The 27,150-nt window shown below is 46.3% G+C and overlaps 1 protein-coding gene across 5 annotated transcripts; it reads right to left on the bottom strand.

The window, feature by feature from the left end:
* Window positions 1-96: 96 nt before the first annotated feature.
* Window positions 97-26,685, bottom strand: inpp5b (inositol polyphosphate-5-phosphatase B). Of its 5 annotated transcripts, XM_049024170.1 has the most exons (23): window positions 26,408-26,685; window positions 25,639-25,718; window positions 25,446-25,543; window positions 25,257-25,286; window positions 24,803-24,913; window positions 21,847-21,999; window positions 16,134-16,194; window positions 15,442-15,609; window positions 13,374-13,475; window positions 13,167-13,281; window positions 12,798-12,914; window positions 12,004-12,191; window positions 11,661-11,772; window positions 11,129-11,238; window positions 10,284-10,419; window positions 10,087-10,197; window positions 9,135-9,300; window positions 6,759-6,994; window positions 4,525-4,623; window positions 2,679-2,763; window positions 2,326-2,453; window positions 1,955-2,066; window positions 97-554 (listed from the first exon to the last, which is right to left on the bottom strand). In XM_049024170.1, exons 1-23 carry the CDS (start codon window positions 26,462-26,464, stop codon window positions 445-447), a joined length of 2,685 nt encoding a protein of 894 aa, XP_048880127.1. In that variant the 5' UTR covers window positions 26,465-26,685; the 3' UTR covers window positions 97-444. The 5 variants fall into 5 exon arrangements, with proteins under 5 accessions (XP_048880127.1, XP_048880129.1, XP_048880128.1 ...); XM_049024172.1 differs by lacking the exons at window positions 24,803-24,913; window positions 25,257-25,286; window positions 25,446-25,543; window positions 25,639-25,718; window positions 26,408-26,685 and adding an exon at window positions 22,851-23,247; XM_049024171.1 differs by lacking the exons at window positions 24,803-24,913; window positions 25,257-25,286; window positions 25,446-25,543; window positions 25,639-25,718; window positions 26,408-26,685 and adding an exon at window positions 23,205-23,243.
* Window positions 26,686-27,150: the final 465 nt, after the last annotated feature.

The raw sequence follows: 27,150 nt of genomic DNA, 5'->3' as shown, positions 1-27,150 counted from the left end.
GCTATAAAGGCCAACCGCAAGACAATAGGTTCCTAGGTGTTGAAGCTGTGTCCCCTTTGTTGTGATACGGTCACACTTAACACTTCAAAACCAGACTGTATTTAAATTAAAATATTTTAATTATAACAAATCAATATGAAGCCATGGAGTTAAAGCATATAGGCATACAGCTAGCAATTTATATATAAAAAGAATGACTTTACAAACAGTACAAATGAACTGAATCTAACATGTAAATACATACTTTTAAAAAAATGTCAGTTTTCTACAATTCTTCTGGTAAATTAACAGCTCATGTTAAAACTATTTGCTGCTCTATACTTCATTTTGAAAACGAAGGTACAACAAATTGTCTATGCACGTATCAAATTACAATTTTTATATAAAAAAATATTGTTCTGTACATTAAGCTGTGTATGTTATTCCAAAGCCACGGGAATGTGGTCATGAATGATCTGGGATGAGGAAATGCGTGAGGAATTCCCAGGTCTTCCTCTTCTCTGCCTGCTCCTGCTTCGCTGGTGACCTCAGTAAAAAGGCGGAAAAGATGGTTGCTGTATAAGAGAAGGGGAACCACTTAATTACCCATCTATTATAACTGAAAGTAGGTCATAATAAAGCATTATAATGTATTTTGACTATGATTTTTACATTGTATTTTATTATATTTCAAAGGTACACTGCTCCAGAATATAAACGCAGAACGCCTTTTGTGTCTGTAGCAGAAATTCAATCAAATAATTATGGAAATATTACTTCATTTTGCAATAAGGGAGAAAAACGATTTTGCTGACAATGATTTATTAATGCATCCAATTATATTTGCTGTTTTTTTGCAAAGCAGTTCAAATTAAAAACACTGAAACATTTAGCCCGGCAGCAGTACAAGTTATTTGTGATTTCACAGAAAAGTGGATTACAGCAGTGTGAGGTTATGGGTGCTGACACAGGATCCAATACAATGTCTTAGGTTTATTGCTCCATATAGCTGACAGCTAGTGCCTTCTATCGCCTTTTACTCCAAATCCCTCTCTCGAATTAGTACACACGTTCCATTTGAAGGTAGCCAGGGAGACTGAACATTTACTGAAGTCTGCTGACAACCAAAAGTTTTTTTTCCCAGAAGCTGCAGAGAAATGGCAGATTCTGCAGAACAGAACGGACACATACAACGCACCTACACTTACTTGTGATGTAAAGAATACATTACAAGTACATATTTGTCAAGGCACTAGCTTAGAAGCAGGTGCTGCTAGTCTGAGTGCCCAACGATTGACCAGGCAAAGTCCAGCAAACGTCTTCCTTTGTAATGCAGATCCTGACATGCAAACACATTCTATTAATCCACTAGGCACTGGTTACCCTTCAGTGCAGCACATCCCGGCACGTTAATACTTTTCAGCATCAGCACAGAGCTTCTGTTTGAAGGCTTCTCAAGGTGAATACATCTGGATAAATATTAGGCATCACTGGGCCCTCGCCTGCCCTCTCATTCTCCGTGTACATTCTGAATTAAGTTCATTATGGACTCACATGGGATCATAACTCTACAAATTAGTTTAATCAGTTTAGGACTGCAACAAAAAAGTAAAACCAAGGCCATATATTACATCTGAGGTAATTACTGCAGAACCTGCCAGACTGATTTACATCTTAAAGAACTCGAATCACAGAGGGGGAAACATTTTGGAAAGTGTTCAAAATGTTCCATTTTAATCATAAAGAGAAAGTTAATATTTTTTTTTCGCACAGAATGCGATTCACAGCTTCATCAAGTGTGTGACAGTTCCTGTGACTCAGACGTTGTTTCCTATTACATTATTCATCAAACCAACTATACATCAGCAGAAGAAAAAGATTCGGAAAGAAGAACTGAAATATCTATGATCACAAAATCAGGGCAGATGGCTACTAAAGAAAAAAGAAAAAACAAGTAAAACAGAAATATTCCTACCCAAGATGGTGGTATCCAGTTGATTATATTGTGAATGTTTCAGCAACTCTCGTAGAAAAGCTGTCAGATAGTTGAACACATTTTTATGACACTGAGGTAGCGATGAAATTACCTGTATAGACAAAAAAAACATAATTAAGCAATGCAAACTAAATTCTAGTCCATCAAAAGGTGGACGATTGCACAGAAGAAGTACTATGCTTCTGGGCATTAAGCATAGATGACACAGAAGGCCTCTGTCAGGCTCATTGTGGACCGTCAGCCACCACTTGGCCTAACCCACTTACAACCAGCTAGCTGATGGCGCTGACATCGCGCGACACTCCCGCCCCCCACGCACTGTGGCCCCTCACTGCTCGGCCCCGCCTGACCTTTTTACACTGGCTGGCATTGGAGCAGCTCTCCAAGCACTGCTGGTACGCCGAATAGCAGACCACTGGCTCCGGAAGCGCATCCAGGAAGAGGAGCAGGGCCTCCGCCACCGAATGGTTACTGCCGGCTGCAGACGCCACCAGTCAAGGATACGATGTCAGGACAGCACCCCCACATAGGGCCGGCATTTGAAAACAGGGAGATACGAGATACGAATCCCTCCGCTCAACCACTGAGACATATTCCCTGTCTCTCCTTAATGCTCTTTAAGGATGTTTTTCAGCTAAACACTGAAATAGAACAGAATATAGAACAGAAAAGTGGCTTATCTGGGAATCGTCCCAAAGGATACGGAGAGAATCCGGCGTCCCAGTGTCTAGGCAATCCCGGATCTTTCCGACCTCACTCCTTAGACCCGGCTGCTGAAACAGGTCCTCCTGGAAAATGATACTGGAAATTAAATGGGGGCTACCCCCCAGGATAATGATTTGTGGGAATGAGGTGCAGCGATCGGCAGGACAGGCTCAGTGTACACAGCCGGTTCTGGATTAAAGAGCGCTGACTGAACAAGTTTCAGGACACAGTTAACATCAGGCTGCCGGAATTTGCTGAGTGCTCCATTGAATTTTGTCAGTCAAATTAACAGGCCAAGGCTAGAACTACTGATTTTACCCTACCCCCCCCCCAACCCCCAGGGGAAGGAGGTGCTCATTCCACAGGATCTCCCCATCTCGTAACAAAATTCATTATAAGTGATCAGACTTGCCTCTGCTCTTGGCTTGGGAATATTAATGGACTTCATTCTGGGCACACCAGAGAGGTCTGTGTGCTGCTTCAAAACCTATTTATTTTACACTTGTTTAGAACTTTCACAAAAAAAAAAAATGTTCCTCAGTCATAAATCACAACTTGAACTCTCAGCATTGTACAGCCTCACAATTAGAAACTAAAAACACAATAATCATGCAAACTCTTTTTAAGGGGGCAGTTCACCCTAAACTCTCCTGCTACAAAACAAAAACAATCAGCAGTAATGTCTCTTACCGGAAATCACGACCTGGTTACTCAGTCGTATAACTGTGCAGAACATACAAGCACGAGGACCTGACAATATCTTCTGCGCAGTGACACGATTGGTGTGTGAAGTTCGGTAGAAGAAAAAAGTTTGTACATTAAACTGCTCACTACAAAGTCTGTGGATTATCTTCACTAACCGGGTCTTGATTTCTGGTAAGAGGCATTGCTGTTAAATTTTTCAAATGTCTGGTAGTTTAATCACCACAGAAAGAACACCATTCACTCCCATTATATTCGAGAGAAGCCTGACATTTCAACGGCCGGTATCTCCAAAGCTACGCAACTGTCAGCAGAACAGCCTAGATGGATAGACAGCACAGAAGCCCCTCTAAACATAATCTTTTTCGTTTTGCAGTGAACAGCCCCTTTAAATTGCAGATACGTATGAAGTATGAACAGGCAATTTTGGCTTAGTGAATAGTAAAGTGAAACATTTCTAGTTACTTAATTTTGTTTTATCCAGTTCACATTTGTTCACACATACTTGATTATTATTTTTTTGATTGCAAGGTAAAACTGTGAAAACAATGAAAATGAAAGTGGAACCCGTAAGAAGCTTGATGGTCACACACCTGAAACAAACAAATAAACAAACAGACAAAGTGTCACAGAGCTGAGCACAGGCATCGCGCTGCGTGCGGGTTTCAGCTCCTGCCAGCCCAGGAGGCCATGGGAACATTCCTGCCCTTTTCCTGCTGTTGCCCTGATACGTGTGTGTGTGTGTGTGTGTGTGTGTTTGAGGGGTGACTGGCTCACTCTAGGCAGGCTACTGGAGTCTGGCGTCTGCAGAAAGGCGGCAGGAACCCAGAGGAGGGAGGTTAAGAGCAGGCGCTGTGTGGTCCATGCCCTGGCAAAGGGGCAGCATGGTGGCTTTACGCCATTTAGGTTGTAGGTTCCAATCCATTCTTTGTGTGCAGTTCTCATGTCCGTCTGCGTAACTGTGGAAGTCCAAAGCAAGTATCGTTTGTTTATGTGTGTGTGTGTGTGTATGAGTCTGTATACCCTGCGTTGCCCATTGCATTCTGGGATACACTCCCCTCCACCACAACCACCGTAATGAGCAGTTCCTTGAAAATGGAGGGAGGTCCGTACAGAAGTGCAGCTGCGAGGCCAACACTGACCTGCTTGGAAGCATTACGATACAGGTGGTCCACCATCATCCAGATCTCCTTGGGGATGTCTAGGGGCTTCTCCGTGACCTCTTCACTTGTCATCAGTATCTTTAAACCACACAAAAAGGAGACAGTCACATTCACCGACTCTCCTCACTTACACAGCTTACGGGATCCATGCTAACTGATGCTACTCTGCAGAAATTAGCACGTATAACAGAAATTCTGATTGTGTGACTTTATCCCGATGTGTGACTATTCCATGACCTTCCGGATACAACTCCATCTCATCCCAGCAGACTGAAGGAAGAATGAAACTCTCCTTACTCTGCTATCTGTAGCATGTCCACACTGAGCTTCTCTACTTAGCAGAAATTAAGATGTCTTCTTATTGTGGGTGGGGGGGCAGCGCTTAGAGAATGTTGACCGTCTGGACACACACTGTGCCCCTGGACCAAGTCTACTGACAGAAACGTTAGCACGCGGACAGGACTTAAACCCACAGGTCAAATACCACCCCCCCCCTTTTTGAGAGACTACAACACTGAACACAAAAGGAAGTAGATCACAGTGGCATGTTGAGTAGGGGGAGACCAGCTTTTTTTGTGGGCCTGTTGTTCTACAATAATACCCTTGCTGGCACTCAGCCACGGTTGCCTAGGGCTGCTAGGGAACCAGCACTCCTAATGCCCCCCCCGCCCCGTATACCGTGCTTCGCCGTTTCGCGAGTCGACTCGATAAAGAAAAGCACCCAAGCAGGCCACCATCATCAATCATGAGAGTCTAGCTGAAAGAGCAGCTTTCTCACAGAATAATGGCATCGCTCACAGGCGAATCTGCACCAACGAGACTCAAAGCTCCATTCAGGGATTCCCATGTTCATAACGGAATTTCACTTCAACCTACATAAGCAGTCCCCTGTTCTCACATCAGAAAAAGAGTCTTGAATATTTAACACTTAAAAGAATCCAAGATGCAGACTTATTCCTACGTCCTATAAGTGTTCTCTAAACCGTATACACACAGGAGCTTAGGTGTGTGTGTGTGTGTCCTGCGATGGGCTAGGATCCCATCCTCCTGCCTTCCCAGAGGTGGCCTGTAGTTCCCTTTCCCCGTGACCCTGTACTGGATTACCGTCTTTATACTTTGTCTGTATTGCGCTATGCACATGTCCGGCTATGCACTACATCAATGTTGCTGTATGGACCCAAAAACAGAAAGCAGCTGGTCCAGTTTAGCCAAGCAGTGACGTTACTGTTCTCTTGGCACGTGAGCTTCAGCTTGGGCCAGAACTCTTGGAGTGTCACGGCGAATGTGCTTCTCTGCTGATCTGCATCCCAGCGTCACAGACCTTATCTGCCACAGCTGGGATCGGCCTGCTTTTCCATGTCTCATTAAATGAGGCCGACACAATGACACACCGTTGTCCATTTTACAGTGAAGCGAGGCGCTGATTTCCTATTTGTTTTCTCTTTAGAGATGATCTGCTCTGTGGTGCCTGGGGAACAGCATGATAATATAATTCGTCTACGAGATGGTGAGTTAATTTCGGAGGCGGATGTGCCCAGATGAACCCCCTTCCTTCGAGGCCCGTTCCGACCCAGGGGTCCAGCACATTCAGTCTGAGTGTAGATTCCCCCCCGCCCCCGCCCCCCGCCCGCCCCCGCCACCACTGACTTCCTTTTCCTTCGGCAAGCCGGTTTGATGTTGCTCCAGGCCTGAATGAGATATCAGGCTGGCACCAGTGTAAGATTGCAGTAAACATCTTGTATGAAATCGGAGAAGCAACAACAGGCAGTGCGGTTTATGAAACTGTGGGAGGGGAATTATTTTGTTTGTCTATTTTTTTAGGGGCTCTTAGGAAATGCGTTTTGCAGATCAGTGAAAATGACGCAGGCATTAAAGTACAGAGTGTATCAAGCAGACGTATGATCAGTAAGCCTTTAGCATCACATTAAAACAATACACAAAAAATACAAGCAATGCCCCAGTTGGATTATCCACTTGACATGAGCGCCAGCAGCAACAAATGCAAATCTAGCCAAAACAAAAGAAGAAATCAAATTAAACAGAACGAGTTTAACTCTTTGAGTCCAGTAACTAGAGAAAAATGTTACCCTTGAATATGGTGCATAAACCTAAATTTCCAGAACATGCTTAAGGTTTTCTTGACTGACAGGGGTGGTCTTGCTGCAGCATTTTTGTCTCCACTCAATGTGGAGTGGACTCTAGGGGGCGCTCACCAGCTGCTGGAGGGTTTCCAGAGGCATGTCCTGGATGGGCTCCCTGAGGTGGCACAGGGTCTGCAGTGAGGTGCCGAAGCAGCTGGGAAGGTAGTTGCCCGTGATGGAAATGAAGTAGTCCTTGCCTCGGTCCAGGTGCAGCACCAAGATGTCCTCTATCTGCTGCTGGCCCGAGTTCAGATCCGTGGCCGTCGAACGGTTAACGTACAACTCTAACTGGATGTCGACGCTCTCCCCTGGAGTGAGAGAGGACTCGTTTAAATATGTTCAGCCGGTTTTGGTAGCCACAGGTATAGATTGGGGACAGTTAGAGAATACTACAGTATAACAGAATCTCCTGCAGCCCATGTCCACCTCTCTCTAGCAAAATATTCACCCCAAGTCATTTCCGGGGCCACTGAAATCGCTGGTGCTGAGCTCCACTGCACCTTCATGGGGAGTCACATTTCTGAGGCGGAAGGCTCCGGCAGTGAGACATGGTGGGAGGAACGGGCACCACTAGCCAGCTGCCATCTCTCACAGTGGGCGGGGTTAGGGTGTACTCACACTAGGCGATGTGTACTGTGCCTGAGCACATGTGACCCCTGAAGTCTAGTGCATTAGTCGAGTGTGATCACTCGGTACGGTGCCCAGGCCCACTACCCGCAAACGTGCCTGGACCTACTTGAAGAGGTGGGCTGGGGGGCACAGTTCGGTTGGACTCAGACACAGCACACATCTAGTGTGACAGCTAAAATTGTCTGAGCATGGAACACAGACATGGAATCAATGAGGCTACTGCCACATGCATCTGCTGTGCACATGTACACTATACATCAGGGGTCACCAGCCTCTTTGAATCTGAGAGCTACTTCACAGGTACTGAGCCATACGAAGGGCTACCAGTCTGAAACGTCCTCCTAAACTCATCTAAACTTCATGTATAATAAACATGCTTTGAATTTTTATTTTTTTTAGATATTGTCATTTTCAAATCCATACAAATGTAAATGTGATTAAAGAAGAATAGTAACAGGATAAAATAAAATTTTAGACGCTGCTCACAGGTGAGTTTTGCTATTTTTAGACCAGGTCCGCGGGCGACTCATGTGGTCCTTGGGGGCATCCTGGTGCCTGCGGGCTCCATGTTGGTGACCCCTGCTATACATAAACCGGACCCGAAAAGAACAGATCGGGTAGCAAGAAACATTCAATAAACATAAATAAATCACTTTGGTGTACGGCAGAGGTTCAGCGCTTAATGGCAATTTGGAATAACTTGATGCAATGCATAAAACTCTGATATATTTGGCAAAATACGGGACTATTTTCTTATGCGTGCAGCACGATTAAATGAAAATGGCCGTGATGCACACGTGATAAAATCTACGAAGGCCGTGCGTCGCCAAGTGACTACGAAGAAGCCACAAAATAAGGACATTAATCATGAGCTCCATTGTGCTCTGCGTTTCCTTCAACACACAGTGATGACAAAAGCGTGCTAGGGCCCGGAACGTTAATCGCAATGAGAGAGCGGACCAGCAGGGGGTGTGGGAAGGGGGGGACAGTCGTGGTCGGACAGAGTGCAAGGCAACTGGGCCAAGTGCGAGTACACTCTTAGGGCAGTCCTTGGCCTCCCTCGTCACGATCATGAGACGCGAGGTTTCATTAAAGATAAGCCAAGGTAAGTCTCGCCATCAATATGAAACACACCTCGACTATCGGTTAGCCACCAAAAAAACCTCACTGTGCTACTCGCTAATCCCATCAATAACATCAAGTACTGTATTGCTCATGTTACTCCCACACAGACAACAGGGCTGATCCATCTCTCCCAGCAAAACCAACATCAACATCCGAAAGCGATTCTCTGTTGCCGGGACATCAAGACAGCCCCCAAGCGTGCCACACCACGGCTTTGCCCCCCGGAGGATCTCCCCACCTTCCATTTCCTAAGAGACAATTTCCCTTCCCAGTAACCCCACATTGCATTATTTACACGCCTGGTTGCTGTAGAGGCAGCAGCTTGTGTGTGTAGAGAACCCTACAGCTTTGCTATATACTCAACAATTTCACACACTCTCTGCCACTTTTGTATACTGTTGGCTTCAAAAATATGCAAATGTATGTCATCATATACACAGCTGGAAAATCATTGTAACAATCTGTGTTATAATGAATTATTAGATTTCTTCAGCTGTCACTTACACAGCTTATGATTTTCCCTTTTTTACAACTGAAAGGTTCGACAGAATTTCACTAGAAGCCCTGCTGGTGCTTGAACCAACAGACTTTCGGTTACCAGTCCAGAACATTAACAGCTGTGTGATGTGACACTTGACTGCACGAGGGTAACCTAGCAAGAGCAGCTGAAGAGGCTGAAGATCCGTCGCTTACCCTGAGCCAGGAAGCCTTGGTGTGGGCTGACCATCAACCAAGGTTTGCAGTAGGTGGGTTCATCCAGCTTCTGGATGAACTCGTACTGACATGGCACTTGTCCATCGTTATAGATGGTCAGTGTCTTGGTCTGTTCCTGCATGAACTTCACGTCGTTGAACTCGAACTGCATTGGACAGATGGAGGACAGCGCTGATTAGATAGGGGCAGCAGCAGTCTTGGAATTAGCTAGCAGAGATCATACAAGTAGCTAAGTGGGATAAGTCAGTATAAAGCTAGAATTAGCTGGCCGGAACTCAGTAACATGAAACCAGAATTATCCAAATGGGGCTACATACATAAAGACAAACTGGTTAACTGGAATCAACTGCACAAAGACAAAATTAGATACCCAAGATCGGCTAGTATGAAATTAGAATTAACTAGCAAGGATTTATTAGCTGGAATCTGGAAGGTTCTTTCCAGGCACAAAAATGATCCAATCCACGTGAAAGCAAAGGAGATTCACATCTGAAAACAGTATAGCGAGATTTATGTTTGCTGGTCTAGATTTAAGATAAGATGAATGTTATTAGTCCCATGAAGGGAAATTTCAGACATTTCACAAATTTATTCAAAGATAAAACATCCCAGCACTGAAAAGATGCCAAATAAATAAAAAAACCAGCTGGAATATGTTGCTACAGTACAGTACAGCAAGGGCTGACTTCTGGGGCCTCATTCAAAAAAATCCCACCCCCCAACCCTCAGATATTTCAAAACTAAATATCTAACGAGAAGAGTGAGAAGATCACACGTCTTCTAAATAAGGAACGTTTATTATATTTAGTGTAATAACTGTTTTTGGCCAACAGGGGGCCCAACCGTCAGTACCTCTGAACAAGGCAACGTGTGTTTGCCTACAAAGTATCCATGGAGACAACTCAGGAGCCTGGAGGGCCCTGACGCTCACCTCTCGCCCAGAGAGAGACACCGACGGGATGCACTCGTTCTCCATCTTGTCCAGATTCCGCACGATCTCCTCAAAAGTCTTCTTGTATTTTTCCTCGTTCACCACCTTAATCTAAGGACAGGCCGGGAGAGGGCTATGAGCTCCTGAGAGAACCTGGAGAAGAGCCACCCCCCCCGAGCAGAAGGAGCAGCCCTCACCCCGATCTCCATCAGCGAGCTCACAGGCTTGTGATCACTGGTCTTCAGGGTCATGTGACTCTGGTAGTGCAGCTGCTGGACCAGTTTACCCTTCCACAGGATGCGGTCGCACCAGGCGGGCACTCGACACTTCTCGCTGGGGGGGGGGCATGGAACAAAGACCCAAAGATCAGCTGTGTGCAGTTCCTCCGCCCCCCTGTCACAAATCCCTGCCATTTTCATCACACCACTCAGCACTGAGAAAGATTCAGCAACTGAAGAAATGCACCAGCATGGATCGTGAAAGTTCGGCCCCCAATCCCCCCCTATCCCTGTATTTTGCAGGAAACCATTTCAGCAAAGACCATCTTCATCTGGGCCATTTTAACAATCTGTTACCGGCTAAATGCGGTGCCACTTCACACTCTCCCATAACGAACATGCAATCACCAGAACAGCAGTGTTCCCAGTAAATATTATGGGACATTTTTCTCAGTTTGAGTCCAGTGGGATCTGTAGTAATCAGCCTCAGATGTGTTTGGTGAAAAGCGTTTCGTGTTTTCAGTAACAAAAACAAAGTGCACCATACAACAAACATCATTCCACCCACTCAATCTGTTTCACATTTTGTTCCTGCATTTCTCAGAATATACACGAGTAAAAGCTTGCTTACATCCTTCCTTTTGAAATGTGAAGGATCACATGATTTCAGCACACGTAACCTAAGCAGTTAGCCCTACAAATGTACGCCTTTCCAGAATTTTCCTTCAGAAAACACTATGGTTGTCTTTGATGGAGGCTCCCTCCGCCACCTGCTGCAGAGAGACATGCCTGATCAGATCAGGTTGGTTGCACTTGGTCCCCACCTGCTGTCCCACTGGTCGGAGCCCGTGTTGTACTTGTACGTGGGCTGGAACGCAATCTCCCCTTCCACAAAGCCTGAGAATACAGCTTCTTCCTGGATCTGCCGGTGAAGCTGAGGGACACACACACACACACACACACACACACACACACACACACACGTCAGATGCCCCATAATCCTCTTTAAAACATAACACCAAAACAAGCTCTCGCCTCAGTTATTAACACATTAACGATCAGATACATGTGTTACATTAGGTCATAAAACAACATTTCGGCATGTCCACAGCACAAAAAACCGATAATCACAAACTAAAATGATGCTTTGGAATTGGGTGGCACTACTGTACACTGCCACTCACAGACCGGTTTAAGACGACGACGGACCTAATGGAATCAAAGCAGTCTGTGACTGACACACAGTAATCCCAAACGCTGCGTGTTCTGAAGTGTCACCTGACCTGGAGTAACTGCTGAAATGCAGTAATGAGGTAATAAATACCCGTCTTCGATGCGCTGATGCGAGGCCCATACCTGGTCGAATTTTTGCAGGGTTTCAAAATCTTTTTTGGCAATTAGGTTTTTCACTTCATCCACCTCAAGTTCACATATCCTGTAGTTCAGATCCCCAAGCCAAAGGACGACACTAAAGACACACAAAAGTTACGTAAAGAAAAATAAACACGAACAACAACGGCAGCAGCAGCAAAAACAAAAGAATAAAAAAACCCTAAACGCAACTTAAAGCAGCTAGTTAGTTATATGAACATGCTGAACAGGAGCTAACAAACTTATACTTATTAGCAGACAAATTACAGCACATCACAATGAGGCACTCTTTTTTGCACAGCATTATGGGAAACGACTGTCAACGCACTCGTGCTTCAGGATGGTGAGCAGGGACAGGCTGGGGTCTTTCTGCCGGAACATGATGCGGCTGCAGATGTCCCTGAAGTCCTGGTTGCGGCGCTCGAACTCCTCCACGTGGGCGGCCAGGTGCGAGTTCACCACGCAAATGTCCGAGTTGTGGAATCGGAAGCGGATGGCCACCGCTCCTTTGTTGCCCTGGAAACAGAAGTAAGAGGAGCCTCATCCATCATTTCGTGCCTCAAACCACAGGCAGTGCCACAGGTACTCGCTAACCTGTTACAGCGAAAAGCCAGCTGTCCTTTTCAGTCTCGCTAATATCGCCCAAAGGCAGCTCCTGTTAACGTCGCTTTCACCTTGCATCTCCAGGGTTTGGGATTTGACCTCACGGGAGTTTCAGAGGGACATTAAACACGCCCCCCATGGAGCAAATTAGGCCTATATGCTGTCATTGTTATGGGGTCAAATCCTGCCCCTGTTTTATCTTCCGGGAGTTTCCACAGCCGAAAAAGATGCATTATGTGTGTTATTATGTCCTCTGCCTTGTGTCCTAAGCTGCCTGGGATCAGCTCCAGACTCTTCAATTTCGCTTCAAGAGGGAGGGATTAGATTTTTCTCCTTTATCTGACGCTTTTATCCCTGGGATCAGAGCCCACGCCTTTTCCTCTACTTGCTGAACTACAGTAGCCACAGGATTAATAGTAATGATAAACACCTCGATCGCGGTATCACCTATTCCCCGGGGCTCCTGCAGCCCTGGCCCTTGGCAGCGGGGTCAGGTGCGTCGGGCGGCCGCTCACTCACCATCCTTCCCATGATTCCGGTGCCCACGCTCTCAGCCTCCACCTCGCTGATGTGCTCGGCGTGCTCCTTCTTCACGTAGAACAGCAGCATGATGCCGACCAGGCGAATCAGCTTCACCTAAAATGGGGGGTGGCAGAAGCAGAGGCTCAGTCAGTCACAGACCCCCCCTATCCTTACCAGCATTAAGTGATACAGGGGGCTCAGGGATGGACAGAAGAGTGAAAGGGTAAAGGTTACTTTATTGGATTTAATTGGGTTAAATCTGATTGACAGGGGACCAAAAACGTGCCTCAGAATAAAGTGACTCAAAATGAGGCTGCTGTTGAGCGACCCTGGGGTGGGAGGGTATTCAGAGGGTGGTGTCCTTACAAAGGCGTACTTGGAGTCTTGGTGCAGGCCCTCCCAAACGGCCTTCGTCCACTCCTGCTCCTTGGGCGTGTCGTTGAAGAAGAAGGCTTCCTTGCTGAGGTCAAGCTCTTGGAACCTGCAATCAAAAAGCATCGGCCATCGTTCTTGCCCATCATTAGACAGCCCCCCCCCCCCCTTAACCCAATGGGGCAGGTGCAGGCAGCTTACCCCACACAGTAGATGTCCGGGGGATCGGAGGTAAAACCCAACCAGGGCTGGAGGCTTTCCTTGGGGGGCTGCCCGTTTACATTGTAGGTACCTAGAAAAAACCTGGGGAGGGGCGGGGTTGGGGGGGGAGGAATTAACACACAGACAAATCCTGGGTCACCATCACCGCCAGCACATTCATAGACACACAGCCAGGGCTCAAGACATGAGGGCTCCACGTCCGGAAAAGCCCAGAATACTTGTATTTCTTTGCTTCGGATCTCAGCGCGCCGTATTGTGCCAGACTTCTCCATCCACATGCACACATACAGTCTTCCATCCGGGCACATTATGGGAATCAGTGGGTAACTAGAAGCCTGGGATTCTCAGTCGAGCACACACACACACTGCCACCCTGCACTTTAAAAAGGGGCAGCGATGGCTCAACGGGATCGCCGTGACCTCTGGATGTCATGGCAACAGCAAGCCGGGCCAGCGATTCTAGCTGTGTCACATGACACCGGTTGAAAACAGCTCAGGCCAGAGACAAGAGCTATTAGTTATCAAGCCACATTAATGCAGCTAACGTCTCACCACAGTCTGTAAAACACTGCTGTATGGTGCCTGAAATGGATCAGATATACTTTCTACCCTGGTTAATGTGGTCCGTGCACAAGGTGTAAATTTCATCATCGGGGTTTGTGCTGGACAGTGCACATGTAGCCCAGATTTTTTCCTCCTGGGGATGTCATGTGCATGGGTACGACTGGACTGCGCATGTGCAAGGAAATTGCCTCGGTATTTCCAGTAGGTGGCAGCATATTCACAGCGCAGTGGCCAACAAAGCATGCAGAATAGTTGTTGTTGTTGCCATGATGAGCAGCTGTAAGGGGACGTACCCACATATTACAATTTTCATACCATCCAGCAGTATATGGTATTTTCAAATGCAACGCTACTGTAGCATTTGGTAATCTTTGCCAAGGTTGGGGCGGGCGGGGGGGGGGGGGGGGGGGGGCATATTTCAACATACCACCATATAGCGCGTTACCGTAATACCAGCCAAGCCTACCAACAACTTTAACACTGTTCACTAAAAGTTTACCCATTTCAATACTCTGCTTGTATTTATGTTTGTTGCAATGCATCTGCCCTCTGCTGGTCCGGCGGAATATCGCAGATGTACACATACATCGCCGGCAAGCATCTGCATCCACACCCATAAACAAGAGTCTGTGCACAGAACCGTGAGCAGACTGCAAGGGCATGGGAAAAGTGAAGCTTCAAGCCGCATTCTGCACTGCCCTTTTTGACCAGCAGAGGGCATCAGCATTACACCCCCCCCCCCCCCCCCCCCCCGCCCCATAACCCACTACTGTGGGCAAACCTTTGATCCCTTCAAAGAGAAAACATGCCATCGGTTCTAAATGAATTATACACAGAGTGACATCACGATACCCATGGGTGCAGCGGGCTGAGAGAGAGACCTTAGCACAAGCTCATCAAAGCAAAGCCGAGTATGTAAACAAGTGCTTGAACGTCATTCTGTGGTAACAGGGCATCAGGAGCTGCTGGTTACGGCTAGAGAGAGTGAGATGCCCCCTCAAAGAGCAGCATCTCTAAGCCTCAGACTCTGCTCACTTTTAAAAACCGACTTTATCCCTGCATATCGCACAGGTGATTTACACAGCTGGAGTTTCCTCATGTAGGAGTCGCTGAAGGTGTGTCTCCTGTATAATCCCGAAGGTGAAGACTGCCCAAGAAAGATGCAAGAATACGGGGGGGAACACGGGGAACATTGGGAACATGAGGAACACGGGGAACACAGGGAACATTGGGAACACGAGGAAAACGGGGAACATGGAGAACACGAGGAAAACGGGGAACACGGAGAACACGAGGAACACGGGGAACACAGGGAACATTGGGAACACGAGGAAAACGGGGAACACGGAGAACACGAGGAAAACGGGGAACACGGAGAACACGAGGAACACGGGGAACACCATCACAGTGTATGAATGTAAAGCCTGGGGGGTGTCTGCAGGGGCGGGAGACAGGCATCTGGTGGGGGGTTGATGGAGCCCACCTGAAGTTCTTGATGTAGATGTACTGCTCCTCGTTCTTCAGCAGCTCGGAGCGGATGAGGTTGTCCCGCAGGCCGAACTGTGGCATGGCCAGCATCTGCGCCTTGTTGGACACCATGTAGCTGGAGGAGCGAACCAGGTCATCCCTGCTTTCATCGCTCCTCCCTCTCCTGTGGCATATAAGAGTTTCAGCCAACATCCCAACGCCAACCCTGCTCACATGGATAGTGTCATCACCCTGAACATGCCCTCGAACAACAAAGGAGGACAGAGACAGAGATCTCCACCACAGCCTCCAAGGTCATGTACAGAAGCTGGCTATAAGCAACTGTTTATAGTCTGGACTGTGGAGAAGCAGCGTTTGGCCTTGTGTCTCTGCTAGCCTTCAGTAGCAACATAGCTCTTCTCTGCTCAGCACTGCATAAAGACAGGAAAATGCCCCCCCCCCCCCCCCCCCCCGAAATGGTCAGGTTCTAGAACTTTCTCTCAGCTATCCCAGCAACACCATTGTGGCTAAAATTGAATGGTGTGGCAACATTCAGAAAGCAGAACTTTATATAAAGGTAACCCGAATCTTTTTGTTAGGGCCTGAGTTTCAGTTACGCTGTTTGGCTCAGTTTGGCGAAATAATGTGCGCCTTGGGGAAAGGGGGGAATTAAGAGAATGATTACAGCGACTCGGGGGCAACCCTCACCTATGCTCGTTGTTCTCCACGCTGGCTGGATGGCCTTTTCTGTCTGCCAGTGACAATTTTCCTGTGTGAAGAGGGAACAGAAACCTCAGCCATGTAAGGAAATGGGAGGGGCCTCCAATTATGGCTGCGTCACAATTAAACACAACCACACGAGCTACTGCCCCCCCCCCAGTCCCTGCCTAGCAGCACAGCCCGAGAGAAACATGCCCGCGTGGCCCAAGGACTTTGTACTGCCGAGTCAGACAGTAACAGCACCTCACTGACGAGGCAGCGAACACACAGACCATCTGAGGGAGGGAGATAAGGTGAGAGGATAAAAAAAAAAAAAAAAACAGAGAAGTCTCCACCTTCCATTAATTTATTCATCCGCCGAGGCCCTTAAACACCACCTGATCCTGCAAACTCCTCTTCTTTCCAGCCTCAAGATTTAGGCTGTTAATCAATGTCACACAGCAGCAGGAAAGAAAAGAAAAGAAAAGCCCACAGGCAACAAAAAAAAGCGGATGGCAGAGGCCACATGGTGAAAGAAAAAAAAAAAAATCGCTGACTTGAAAGTGTGAAGCCTTCTTCGATCGGCATAACAGGCAGCCCCCGCAGTCAACAGCTCATGGTCGATGATACCAACATGAGCAGAGAGCTCAGTGAACGCGGGCAGACTCTTTGAGAACCAGCTTTAGCTTGCGCTAAAGAATTCCACGAGGATCAGCAGCGAAGACCCCAGGGGCGCGACGGCGCTCCAAAAGCCCGGCCCGGCATCTCTCAGGCCCCATCTTCCCATCCCCTTTAACAACACGCTCACTGCGTCACACAGCTAAACCAAGGAAAGTTTGCAGGACAATCCCTCGAACATGATGGCAGCGAAGATTATCTTGAAGCGGACGACGAACAACAAATGACTTGCATTCTGCGCAAACAGGAACACGGACATTTATCATCACCCAGAGGCTGCAGGCAAGGGTGCGATCGCTTTTCAAGGCAAGCGCTGACGTACCTTTAAAAATACTCTCCTACACGAGGGTGAAGAAAACAGAGCTCATCAATTAAAAAAAAAAGGCTTAAGGACTGTTTTATGTTTTGCTGATGTTACAGTTTTGGATGGACAGCACTAGTAACAATGAATTGCTTCCAGAAACGTTTACCACTGAACTGCAAGTCACTCAAGAAAGTCATCGGCCGGCGAAGGACAACGAGCTGATACCAGATCTCTTACTGGATGTGAAGTTTAAGAAGAACAATGCCCCAGCAAACTTTAAGCAACACCTGAACACTTCTGTGCGCAGAAGGGGCTGTCACTAAAATACAGAAGGGTAAATTGCGATCATTTCAAAAACGTTTTTCTAACTATGAAAGCGGGTATTTTTGGGTAAATATTAACACTGAGATGGTAATATTGGCTTGAAGGGTCACCAATCTCACAGTGTATGAGTTCTGTTATTGAGGATTTTCCACTGCAGTCCAAAATGATGTGGTCAGGTGATCTAGCATCTCGAAATTATCCATAGTGTGCAACCTACAATGGATCGCCATCCTATCCAGGGTGTCAGCTGCTTTGTGCCCGGTGCTCCCTGAGAGAGGCACCAGGCCCCTCCAACTATATACTGGAGGTATGGGGGCAGTGTGTGGCTCTGTGGGCTAAGCCTGTGTGCTTGTAATCAGAAGGTCGCCGGTTCAAATCCAGCCTCAGCATGTTTGCAGGTTCTTGAGCAAAAACTTTATCAATAATGGCGTATTCTCCAATTCCAGATATCTATTTAAAAGTTTTGGGTAAACACATCTTGAATAACCTAATCTTAACAGTGCGATGCTCAACAACTACAACGCCATGCTGACAACGCAGGGCTTGTGGGTTTGAATCCCAAGGAGCATGAATAAATTCTGATCTTTCGATAAATCACTTTGGATAAAAGTGTCAGAAAAATTAGTAAATCTCAAATAAATACCTTCTTAGCAAGATCAGGTGCCCAGCCCCCCGCACCCCACACACACACACAAATAGCAGTTCTTATTTTGGTCCAAAACAGAAAAGGGAACGATGGTGATTCTAAACATCCATCCATTTTCCAAACCGCTTATCCTATTGGGTCACGGGGGGTCCGGAGCCTATCCCGGAATCAATGGGCACGAGGCAGGGAACAACCCAGGATGGGGGGCCAGCCCATCGCAGGGCACACTCACACACCATTCACTCACACATGCACACCTACGGGCAATTCAGCAACTCCAATGAGCCTCAGCATGTTTTTGGACTGTAGGGGGAAACCGGAGTACCCGGAGGAAACCCCACGACGACATGGGGAGAACATGCAAACTCCACACACATGTGACCCAGGCGGAGACTCGAACCCGGGTCCCAGAGGTGTGAGGCGACAGTGCTAACCACTGCACCGCCATGCCGCCCCCTGATTCTAAACAGATTGTATAAAAATGGAAGGGGGGAGATATAATTAGCAGCAACAGAAGCCAGCTACATGATCAGGTCACACTGCAGAAACAAAGGCAGCCCCCCCACAAAAGTGCAGCCCATGCTGAGGCTGGCAGGCTACCCATAGGACCAGGAGAAGAGCAGGAAGCCCCCCCCCCCACAGACCTCCAAAAGCACAGGGCGGCCCCCTAAGCGAGGAAGCTTCCCTCACTGCCACAGTGCCGACACACGAGCATCCTTTGGGGACCCACGCGGTGAAGGTCACTGTTTGTGTCTGCTCAGCAGGGGTTCCCACAATGCATCTCTCCAAATTCTGAACTCCCTGAACATGAGGACGCTTTGTTACACCCGAAAGGACTGAGTTTGAGATGCTGCTGTTAATACTGGTCTCCCGAACACTATTAAGACCACCATTTCCAGTGCTTCAACAAACGAGTCACAGAACCGTGCCCAGAAATCAGTCATGCGCCCAAGGACGGCTGAATGCCCGAAAAATCTTTACTCAGCCGTGTACAGCTTTGGCTCATTTTTCAAATAATCTGAAGGCTTATATACATTTAAAGACACAGAACGGAAATACTCTGATTATTTTTTTCATGCACATGCACAGGTGTCCATACACGCGTTTAAAGCCACATCCTTAGATAATCATCTGCACTCATTACCCATTTTTACTGCCTCAAAACATTTCAAGCAGAGCTGTCTGTCTTTATAAAATATAAGCCTAAATAGCGATGAATTTAAAAGCATTACATATATTACATATCGTATAGAAATTTTTATTGCTACGCGACCAGGTTGGCGGATATTGTCTGGCACTACTCCTAAATATTCATGTATAGGACAGTGACATACCCATTTCAGTAGATTATCCAACTACTACACTATTAAGTTTTCGACTCACGCAAGGGAACGCCCTTTATAAATGGAAATTTTGAAAACTTCACACTATAGCTCTATCAGCTCTTCCCGTAAGCCATGAATAACCAGCACACTGCGTGGCATGCACTCCAAACACAAGTGTTAAAAAAAGCCAATGAACCACTGGAATACAAATGTGCGGTTTAGAGAAAACAGTGTATCACTTATTCATGAGCACCGATAACAACGGCTGATTGATCCTTACCACATCGTCATATTTCTTACACTACTAGGTTAACTTTTAACTAGAGAGGTATACTGATAGGACAGAACCTTTGCGTATTACATTCAACCCTTGTCCTTTCGCCAGATTTTAATCAGCCTCAGACAGTCGTCTAATAAGACCATGAACAAGTTTTACTGAACGCGGGGTTCGCTATTTTTCAGGAAATTAAAAGAAATCTGGCTAAACAAACCGGTCTGCACTGATTTCCCATCACCCAAGTTATCAGTGTAAATAAGTAATTTAACCATCGGACTGTAACGCGGTGGATCTGGCGACTCGCAGAAGGCTTTCAGCGCTCCGCAAATTTGCACGTGTTTAAATAAACAAACAAACATGAAATACGTCAATCTTTTTTTAAGAGGGGGTAGATTTACAATAGATTTATCCCGACTCGTTACCGGATTCCCGGATCACATCAGGCATGTCTCCTTCTATTCAGCCGCATTCACCGTGGCATCGCTTCGGCAAGCCGAACTGTGCCTTTCCCGTGTCGCTGGGCCGGCCCGGCGCACCCAGGCCCGAGCAATCAAACACCGGGACACGGATGAACCCTGTACACCAAGCCACGGGGTTAAAATGTAACCAGAAAAGGGCGCGCCGTCGCATTTCAAATACAATGAACACCGCCCGCCCAGAGCGATACTGTACCTACGGGTGTCGCGTCGCAGCGGATCGGATCGGATTCGGCCGGACAGCGACGCCCTCAAACAGGCGCTGGATCCAGCAGGAGGTCGGATCCCGACACCTCGCGCAAAGTTAGCGGCGCCTCGGCTCTTAGTTTCACTTGCATGTAGTGAGATGGAGGTCACCCAAACGAAGACTACTAGGCGGCATTAAGCGGAGCTTTCTATAAAGATCGGTATAAAAGAGGCTGGGTGCGGGTCACCCGAATGGCATCGCGGTGAGTCGGAGATGCGGCAGAGCGATATAAACAGGAAAGGTTCAATGCAACCAGGTGCTATGCTGACATACAGGTCTGAAGACTTTACGTGGTGGAAAAAATCCAAGATCCTCCACGCCAGAGACGAGCGAACTGAAACTGCTTTGTGAACAGCGAATACCACACACCACACCCCCATGACAAATCTGACAGTCAATTATGTGCCTTTCAGTCGGTTGTTTATGAGGCTATACTTTTTCTTCTCGTCTATATATGAATTGAAAAAGGCCATTTCAGTACAGGTATAGCATTATGGAGCAAGAGTGTTACAACACATGCTTCCCAGCCCGTACAGTAACAACGAAGTGAGGGTTGACTTGAATGGAGAGCATAATGATGTAATAATTTTGGTGACAGCTGAATTTCTGTATGATATACAACACTATATATGCTGCCTTTTATATATATGCTGCCATTTTCACTAACTGTGCTTGTGATTTCACGTCAGCTGAATATAATTTTTATGGTGGACAGGACATACACTAACCAACAATTGGTGATTTAGTTATTATATTTAGGGCCTTATTAAACTGTTAAGAAAAAAGACGATTTACAATTTTGTTTATTACTATTGGTACTAAACCCCCACGACCCTGAGTAGGATAAGCAGTTACAGAAGATGGATGGATGGACTTAGCTGAAAGTTTAATCAGCAGCTTATTGTGACTTCTGTCACTGTGGACAGAAATGTTTCCGGGATAAGTCAATTCCGATGTCTCGTGAAACAGAGTGCGTTCTGAAACCAACGACCTTTCGAGCCGATTCTGTAACTTGGGATGCAAATAGCAGATGGTCAGATTCGGTTGGGGGGGGCGTAATTCTACTTATCACTCATGCTGCACTGTGTGTGTGATACACTGTGGTTCATTAGAGTGGCCAGCTATCATGCATCACATTTTGCAGGAAACTGTTGCATGATAACTGCTCTAGATGCGTCTGAGGAGCTTAACGGAGCTGGTTTCACTTTCAGTTAAGACTCGGTTATAGCCAATGGCTTGATTCTCGGACGCGGAAAACTTTGCAGAGGATGTTGCAAACACACTTCAGATTTGAATAAAAGCGGTAAGCAGGTCTCCAAGATCAGTGCTTGGTCTAAGCTGGGAGATATTTAGAAGGTTTCTGGCTGAGCATGTTTACAGGCCTGGTGTCCGGCAGCAGTGATGGACACGGCGACAGACTCGGGCACGACGACAAGGTTCCTCACCAGATTTTTTCAGCTGGCTGGTCCAGGTTGACGGTACTTGCAGCGGCTCGGTGGTCATCAAATCTGTACTAGACCCTTTGGAAGACCTTCTGTACTTGGTCAGCCACTCAAACTGAGAGGTGGGAACCTCGGCAGGGGACTTCTCACAGACCTCTGTGGAGGAGACACCATAGTGAGGAATGTACACACACACACACACACACACACACACACACACCTTTATAATTATATGCTTGTAGGGACTCGCCATTCATTTCTATGGGGCATGCCAGCTGTAGACTCTACCCATACTGTAACATAACCAAACAAAATACAAGACTTTCGTCATTTTTAGTTTTTTGATTGCATGCACAGATCCTTGTGGGGACTTGAAAAATGGTCCCCACAATGTCAAAAATAACAGGTTTTTATCACATTGCGGGATACATTTGGTCCCCACTATGTAATATAAACACAATCCACACACACACACACAGGCTAGACTACCTGTATATATATTATGCAATGAGAACACAGTGCACAGGTAGACAGGCACATACAGTCCAAAGTGCACACAATGCAGATGAACGAATTTAAAGAGTGCGCAACACACAAGCAGCGTGACCTGAAAACAGAACGTAGAAGGGCTTGTCTTTACACAGAGCAAGTGCACTGATATCACCAACTGAACACCAACGCAGAATCTATAGTTCGTTGACAAATTTGTGTCATTTCATCGCTAAGCAGCCACTTGTACAGCCCCATCACCTGATCAAGGGGCTGAAAAACACAACCTGCCTGGCTGCTTTACCAGTCTGATTCCAGTGCTATTCCGCAGCTGGTCTAACCCCCACAGGAATAACAAGTGAAAAAATAGGATTGTTAATCTTTCTCCTTTGCCCTCCTCTCACCATCTTAAATCGGTTAATTAAGCTGTGTATAAAAAAAAAAAAACATCACATGGAGATTTCTCTCCAGCTTCCAGCCAGAAACCCCCTCGAACTCGTAGAAGTTGCAAACTATACCGTCGGATGCGGGGAACGATGTGGACCCGGGGCGACCCTCTCAGCAAATGTGGAGATGACACGATAGTTTTGCCACTTTACCGCATCGCACGAAGAGCGCATTGGGCAAGAGATCAGTAGAGATGCCTTGTCAGAAACCGCCCCCAATTTCACTTCTAGCTGAGCTTTTTTTTTATTTATTTAAAACAATCCCTTTTCTGCAGTCAGACTTTTCAGAGTGTCGCTGCCTCATTGAGCCTGTGCATGCTGTGGGAAGGAAGCGCGTAACCACATGAAGAGCAGCACAGTCCTGCCATTTTTGAAAATATCTCACTCTGTCACCCGTTCTGTCTCTCCCTGGTTAGTTCCTCTTACCTTCAGAGTTCCCCTTGCTCTTCCGGTCGTTGACCATCTCCGTCATACCCCCCCCCCCCCCCCCCCCCCGGGACTGTATCGCAAATGTGGCCTATCAAAAAAACACTAGGTGCCTCTGGCTGAGCAGGGAGGCCGGGCACAGCCCTCGGCCACGCGATCTATAGTCCAGGCGCCGAAACTGACACCGACTTGAAACCCTGACCATTCGGTGGATATGCTGCTACGAAAAGGTAGCGCGACAAAAAACCAGGTACTTTCTGACCCTGGACCTCGAGTCTAAAATCCAACCAGGGTGAAAAACACAACAGCTGCAAACCGCAGCTTAATGTTATAGATGACAGGACCAGGACGACGGCCCTCGTTAAAACTCCGAATTAGTAAACGACTGAAACCTGGCTAAATACTCCACCCCTACCTCCGCCACACTCACTCGTTCTCATACTCTCACTCTCTCTCTCCCCCCTCCCATCTTCCGTACTCAGAGCTCACCACTTTGCTTATCTGACCAAACAGTTGCTACTTTTCTTCGCCTTTTCTGCTGTCATAACGTGCTGGAAGGTCTCTAGTCTCTACAGTGGTTTGTTATCTTCCAGCTTTAGCTTGAAACCTCGCATCCCCTCAGTCTGTCATGAAGACAGGAGACTGATCATATTCTCTGCATCTTGCTGCTCTCAGAGTGTTGATTTATGTGCTTTTACTGACTGCAGCAAAACATGTTGATTGGCTTGTATAGCTCTTCCTTCATTCTTACTGGCCTGCATGACAGTGCAGACCGATCAACCCAACCAGGACCACTCCAACCCCATGCCCCGCCTCCCCCCAAGGAGCAGCCTTTACGACTAAAAAATAGCAAGATTCTTGGTACCAGTGGGCTACAAGTGCACTCATTGTTGACCCTCCCCACCCCTGCAACTTAACAACAAAAGACTAGCTCTTTAAATACATAATGACACAGGATGCTACATTTCCTGATTCTTGTGTATGAGTACCCCCCCTCCTCAAAAAAATAAATAAAATACCACCATGAAACTACAGAATGGTTCCTACTTATATCCAGAGAAACCACAAGGTCTGTCTGTGGTCACAAACATGCATCTACTGGAGAAAAGTACCAAAGCTTATAAAGAATGTAAGCCTCATGCAGTGACGATAACCCATTTGGTGACACTAGAACTCCATGTGCAGCCTGGCAGCCTACAGTCATTTTGTTTTGTTCATGTTATCATTCCTTACGGTTCTGGGATCTGGTCCGATTCCATCATGCTGAGATTTGACTTCCACAGTCAACAGTAGAGCTTGATTCAGTTTCGAATGGCATGGTGCTCGACCACAAGGCATAATGTTCAGCCAAATGCCTGCACAGGTGTTTTGGCAGAAACTGCACACTAATTTCTTTTTTTAAATTATCACACTGGAATTTAAGCAAACATTTTCCCTTCAAGTACCTGCTGATTTGCCATTCAGACCAATTAAACCACGAATGTGTTAACAAATACAGATGAATAGGCAGTATGTCAGTGGCAGGCCATATCCCCTGGTCTGGCTGTTTGGAAAAGCCGAAACGGAGCTGTCTTTGACAGTGGGTGGGTGTCTCTTACCACTCCAGGCCCTATTAACTTCACTGAGGAATAGCCGCGTGTGGGAACCAAAGGGCAGCCTCAACTCCAGGTCCCGATCCGAATCTGTCACCCGAACCCTGGTATCTGCGCCTGTGGAGTGGGCGCCGACTTTAAGTTAAAGGAATCTCATTCAGTTTCAGCCATTTTGCAAACCTTCCACTCAAAATAATACAATATTCTGCAAACTGCGAAACACTACGATTTCACCTTCATCACAGTATAGATTTGAATTATTAACCTTTAATTTGAATTTCGCCAAAATAAAAAAAAATGGTTGGATTCAATACTACATTAACAATGAATTCCAGCCTTACCAGGAAACACGGAGAACAGAACATGTGCTCATGAAAACCGTCAAGCATTACAACTTAAAAACTAAAACTAGGAATACAGAAGATATTCTATACGTGATAATGCAATAAAGGAAACTCACCGATAATTGCAAGTTCATCTGGAGAGGAGACTGTCGGGGAGAAAAGAGAATAACGTTTGATACACGCTACCTTCTACAGATTAAATGATTTAGAAACTCGGTGTTTTTGATAGTAACGATGAATTTTCAGGATTCATACGCCAACAACAAACAATACTTGCAATGAGCAGAGCGATTTGCTGCCTTCACCTTCTACAATAGCGAAGTTGTGGGAGACGGGTATTATGTCATCCAGCGTTACATCTTCACCGGTTATCGCCATTCGCCTATGCGTGAAGATAAACATCCTACGGGAGACACATTAATCTATACACAAAGCGCAAAGCAGCAGTCATCGCTTAAATACTGCGGGACCAGAAGAATGAAATAAATGACAACTCACGCGTGGGCTTCGTAGCGAGCCACCAAGCCCACGAGCCTGCTTTCGGTAGCATTGTCCACGACGAGAAGACATTGAGAGGCATGTTTAAAACGCTTCAGTTAAGTCAAATATCCAAATTACATGTGTGTAGATTTATGCAAATAGGAAAATTATATATGGAATCGTGACGTTTATTAATGGCATGACATTCTAAGTTAAACACTTAATAAAATACATGCTTGCAAAATTTCTATCATTATTATAAAGTAGTTTTGTTACCAATACTTTTCACCAAATACATCTACTTTGAGCACATTACACAGAGTACAGTACTAGTGACCCCTTATGGACACACATAGCGGTTTTTGCTGCGCTACGCGCTTATGTATGAGCGCACTGCGCATGCGCCAGTACAGCCTCTCGTTGGTGGTTTTATTTATATGTTCAGTTCATTTGACAATACAAACATAAATCATTAACATATGACCAACATTTCATATTTTACAACTGTTTATAACTCGAAACTAAACAGATATTCGTTGAATGAAAAATACATCCATATTACACGGCACGAAAACGCGAAGGCCTCTCCCATAGGCACAGTGACATGAAACTTCCTTCCCAGAATACCGTTAACTTTCCATAAATACAATTGCAGCTGCAAGCTCAGCTGCCTTGAATTTACGCACGAATAATGCTCATAATGTAACAATGTCGACTTCTAAATTATCTGCGAACCGCTTCCACCGAGTCGGATCAGCGGCAATGTTTGCCAAATAAAAGAGGATACTATGATACAATTTTCGTCTTCGGACAGAGTCTCTTGAATCGCTACAGACTGATCCATGCGTGACAGAGGGTTTCGCCACTACTTCTCACTCCCCAAAATACTACCGTCAGTAAATGCCGTTGATGAGCTCCAGCATTAATACTTTACGAGATAACAAGACAAGCGAAGAGGCTCCTTCTATACAAAGCGACGGCACCTTCTGCAAAATCAGATCATTTTGCTTTACCAGATGCGACCCGCTGCACCCGTCGCGCTCCGCCGCTGCCACGCAGCGAAGTCTGAAGCGTGACGTCACATGCCTCCTGCCCTGCCCACATTTTTTTTTCTTGAGGTTACTACCGCTAATTTTGCCAGTTCAGGATTTCCCTCACTTGAAAGGTTGTGTCTAATGTATAGGCCGTAAACACTGGTGAAAATGCTTTCTGTTTATTCCTTCATGGGCTAAAATCGCGGAAGCCAAGTTATAAAAATAATACAGACTACTGAAAAATATTATAAAAGTCGGGCATGCTGACATAAAGAAAACAAAATTCCCAAAGACCACGCCTGATTGCTGCGTTTGACTATGGAAATTAAAAAATATATATTATTTGACGTTCGTTTGCCTTGTTGATTGTTCGTTTGCGTTGATTCGACTCTGACAGGGAACATTATTGTAAATCTAAAATAGTTTGTCGCATAAATGCACAAACTATTTTGTGCATCCAGAACTAAGTCGTAACCTGTTTTACTGAGCCTGCATT

This window comes from Brienomyrus brachyistius, chromosome 9, assembly GCF_023856365.1.
Source record: "Brienomyrus brachyistius isolate T26 chromosome 9, BBRACH_0.4, whole genome shotgun sequence".
Classification (NCBI taxonomy): Eukaryota; Metazoa; Chordata; class Actinopteri; order Osteoglossiformes; family Mormyridae; genus Brienomyrus; species Brienomyrus brachyistius.
The sequence above is the reverse complement of the archived record's forward strand: the minus strand, read 5'-3'. Positions and strand labels throughout refer to the sequence as shown.

Coding starts and splice junctions, on each gene's coding strand:
- inpp5b (XM_049024170.1), bottom strand. CDS start 26,464: ATGGATCAGTCTGTAGCGATTCAAGAGACTCTGTCCGAAGACGAAAAT. Junction 22,000..24,802: donor AGTTAATAGGGCCTGGAGTG/GTAAGAGACACC, acceptor TCTCCTCCACAG/AGGTCTGTGAGAAGTCCCCT. Junction 2,067..2,325: donor ATGCCAGCCAGTGTAAAAAG/GTCAGGCGGGGC, acceptor TTGTCTATACAG/GTAATTTCATCGCTACCTCA.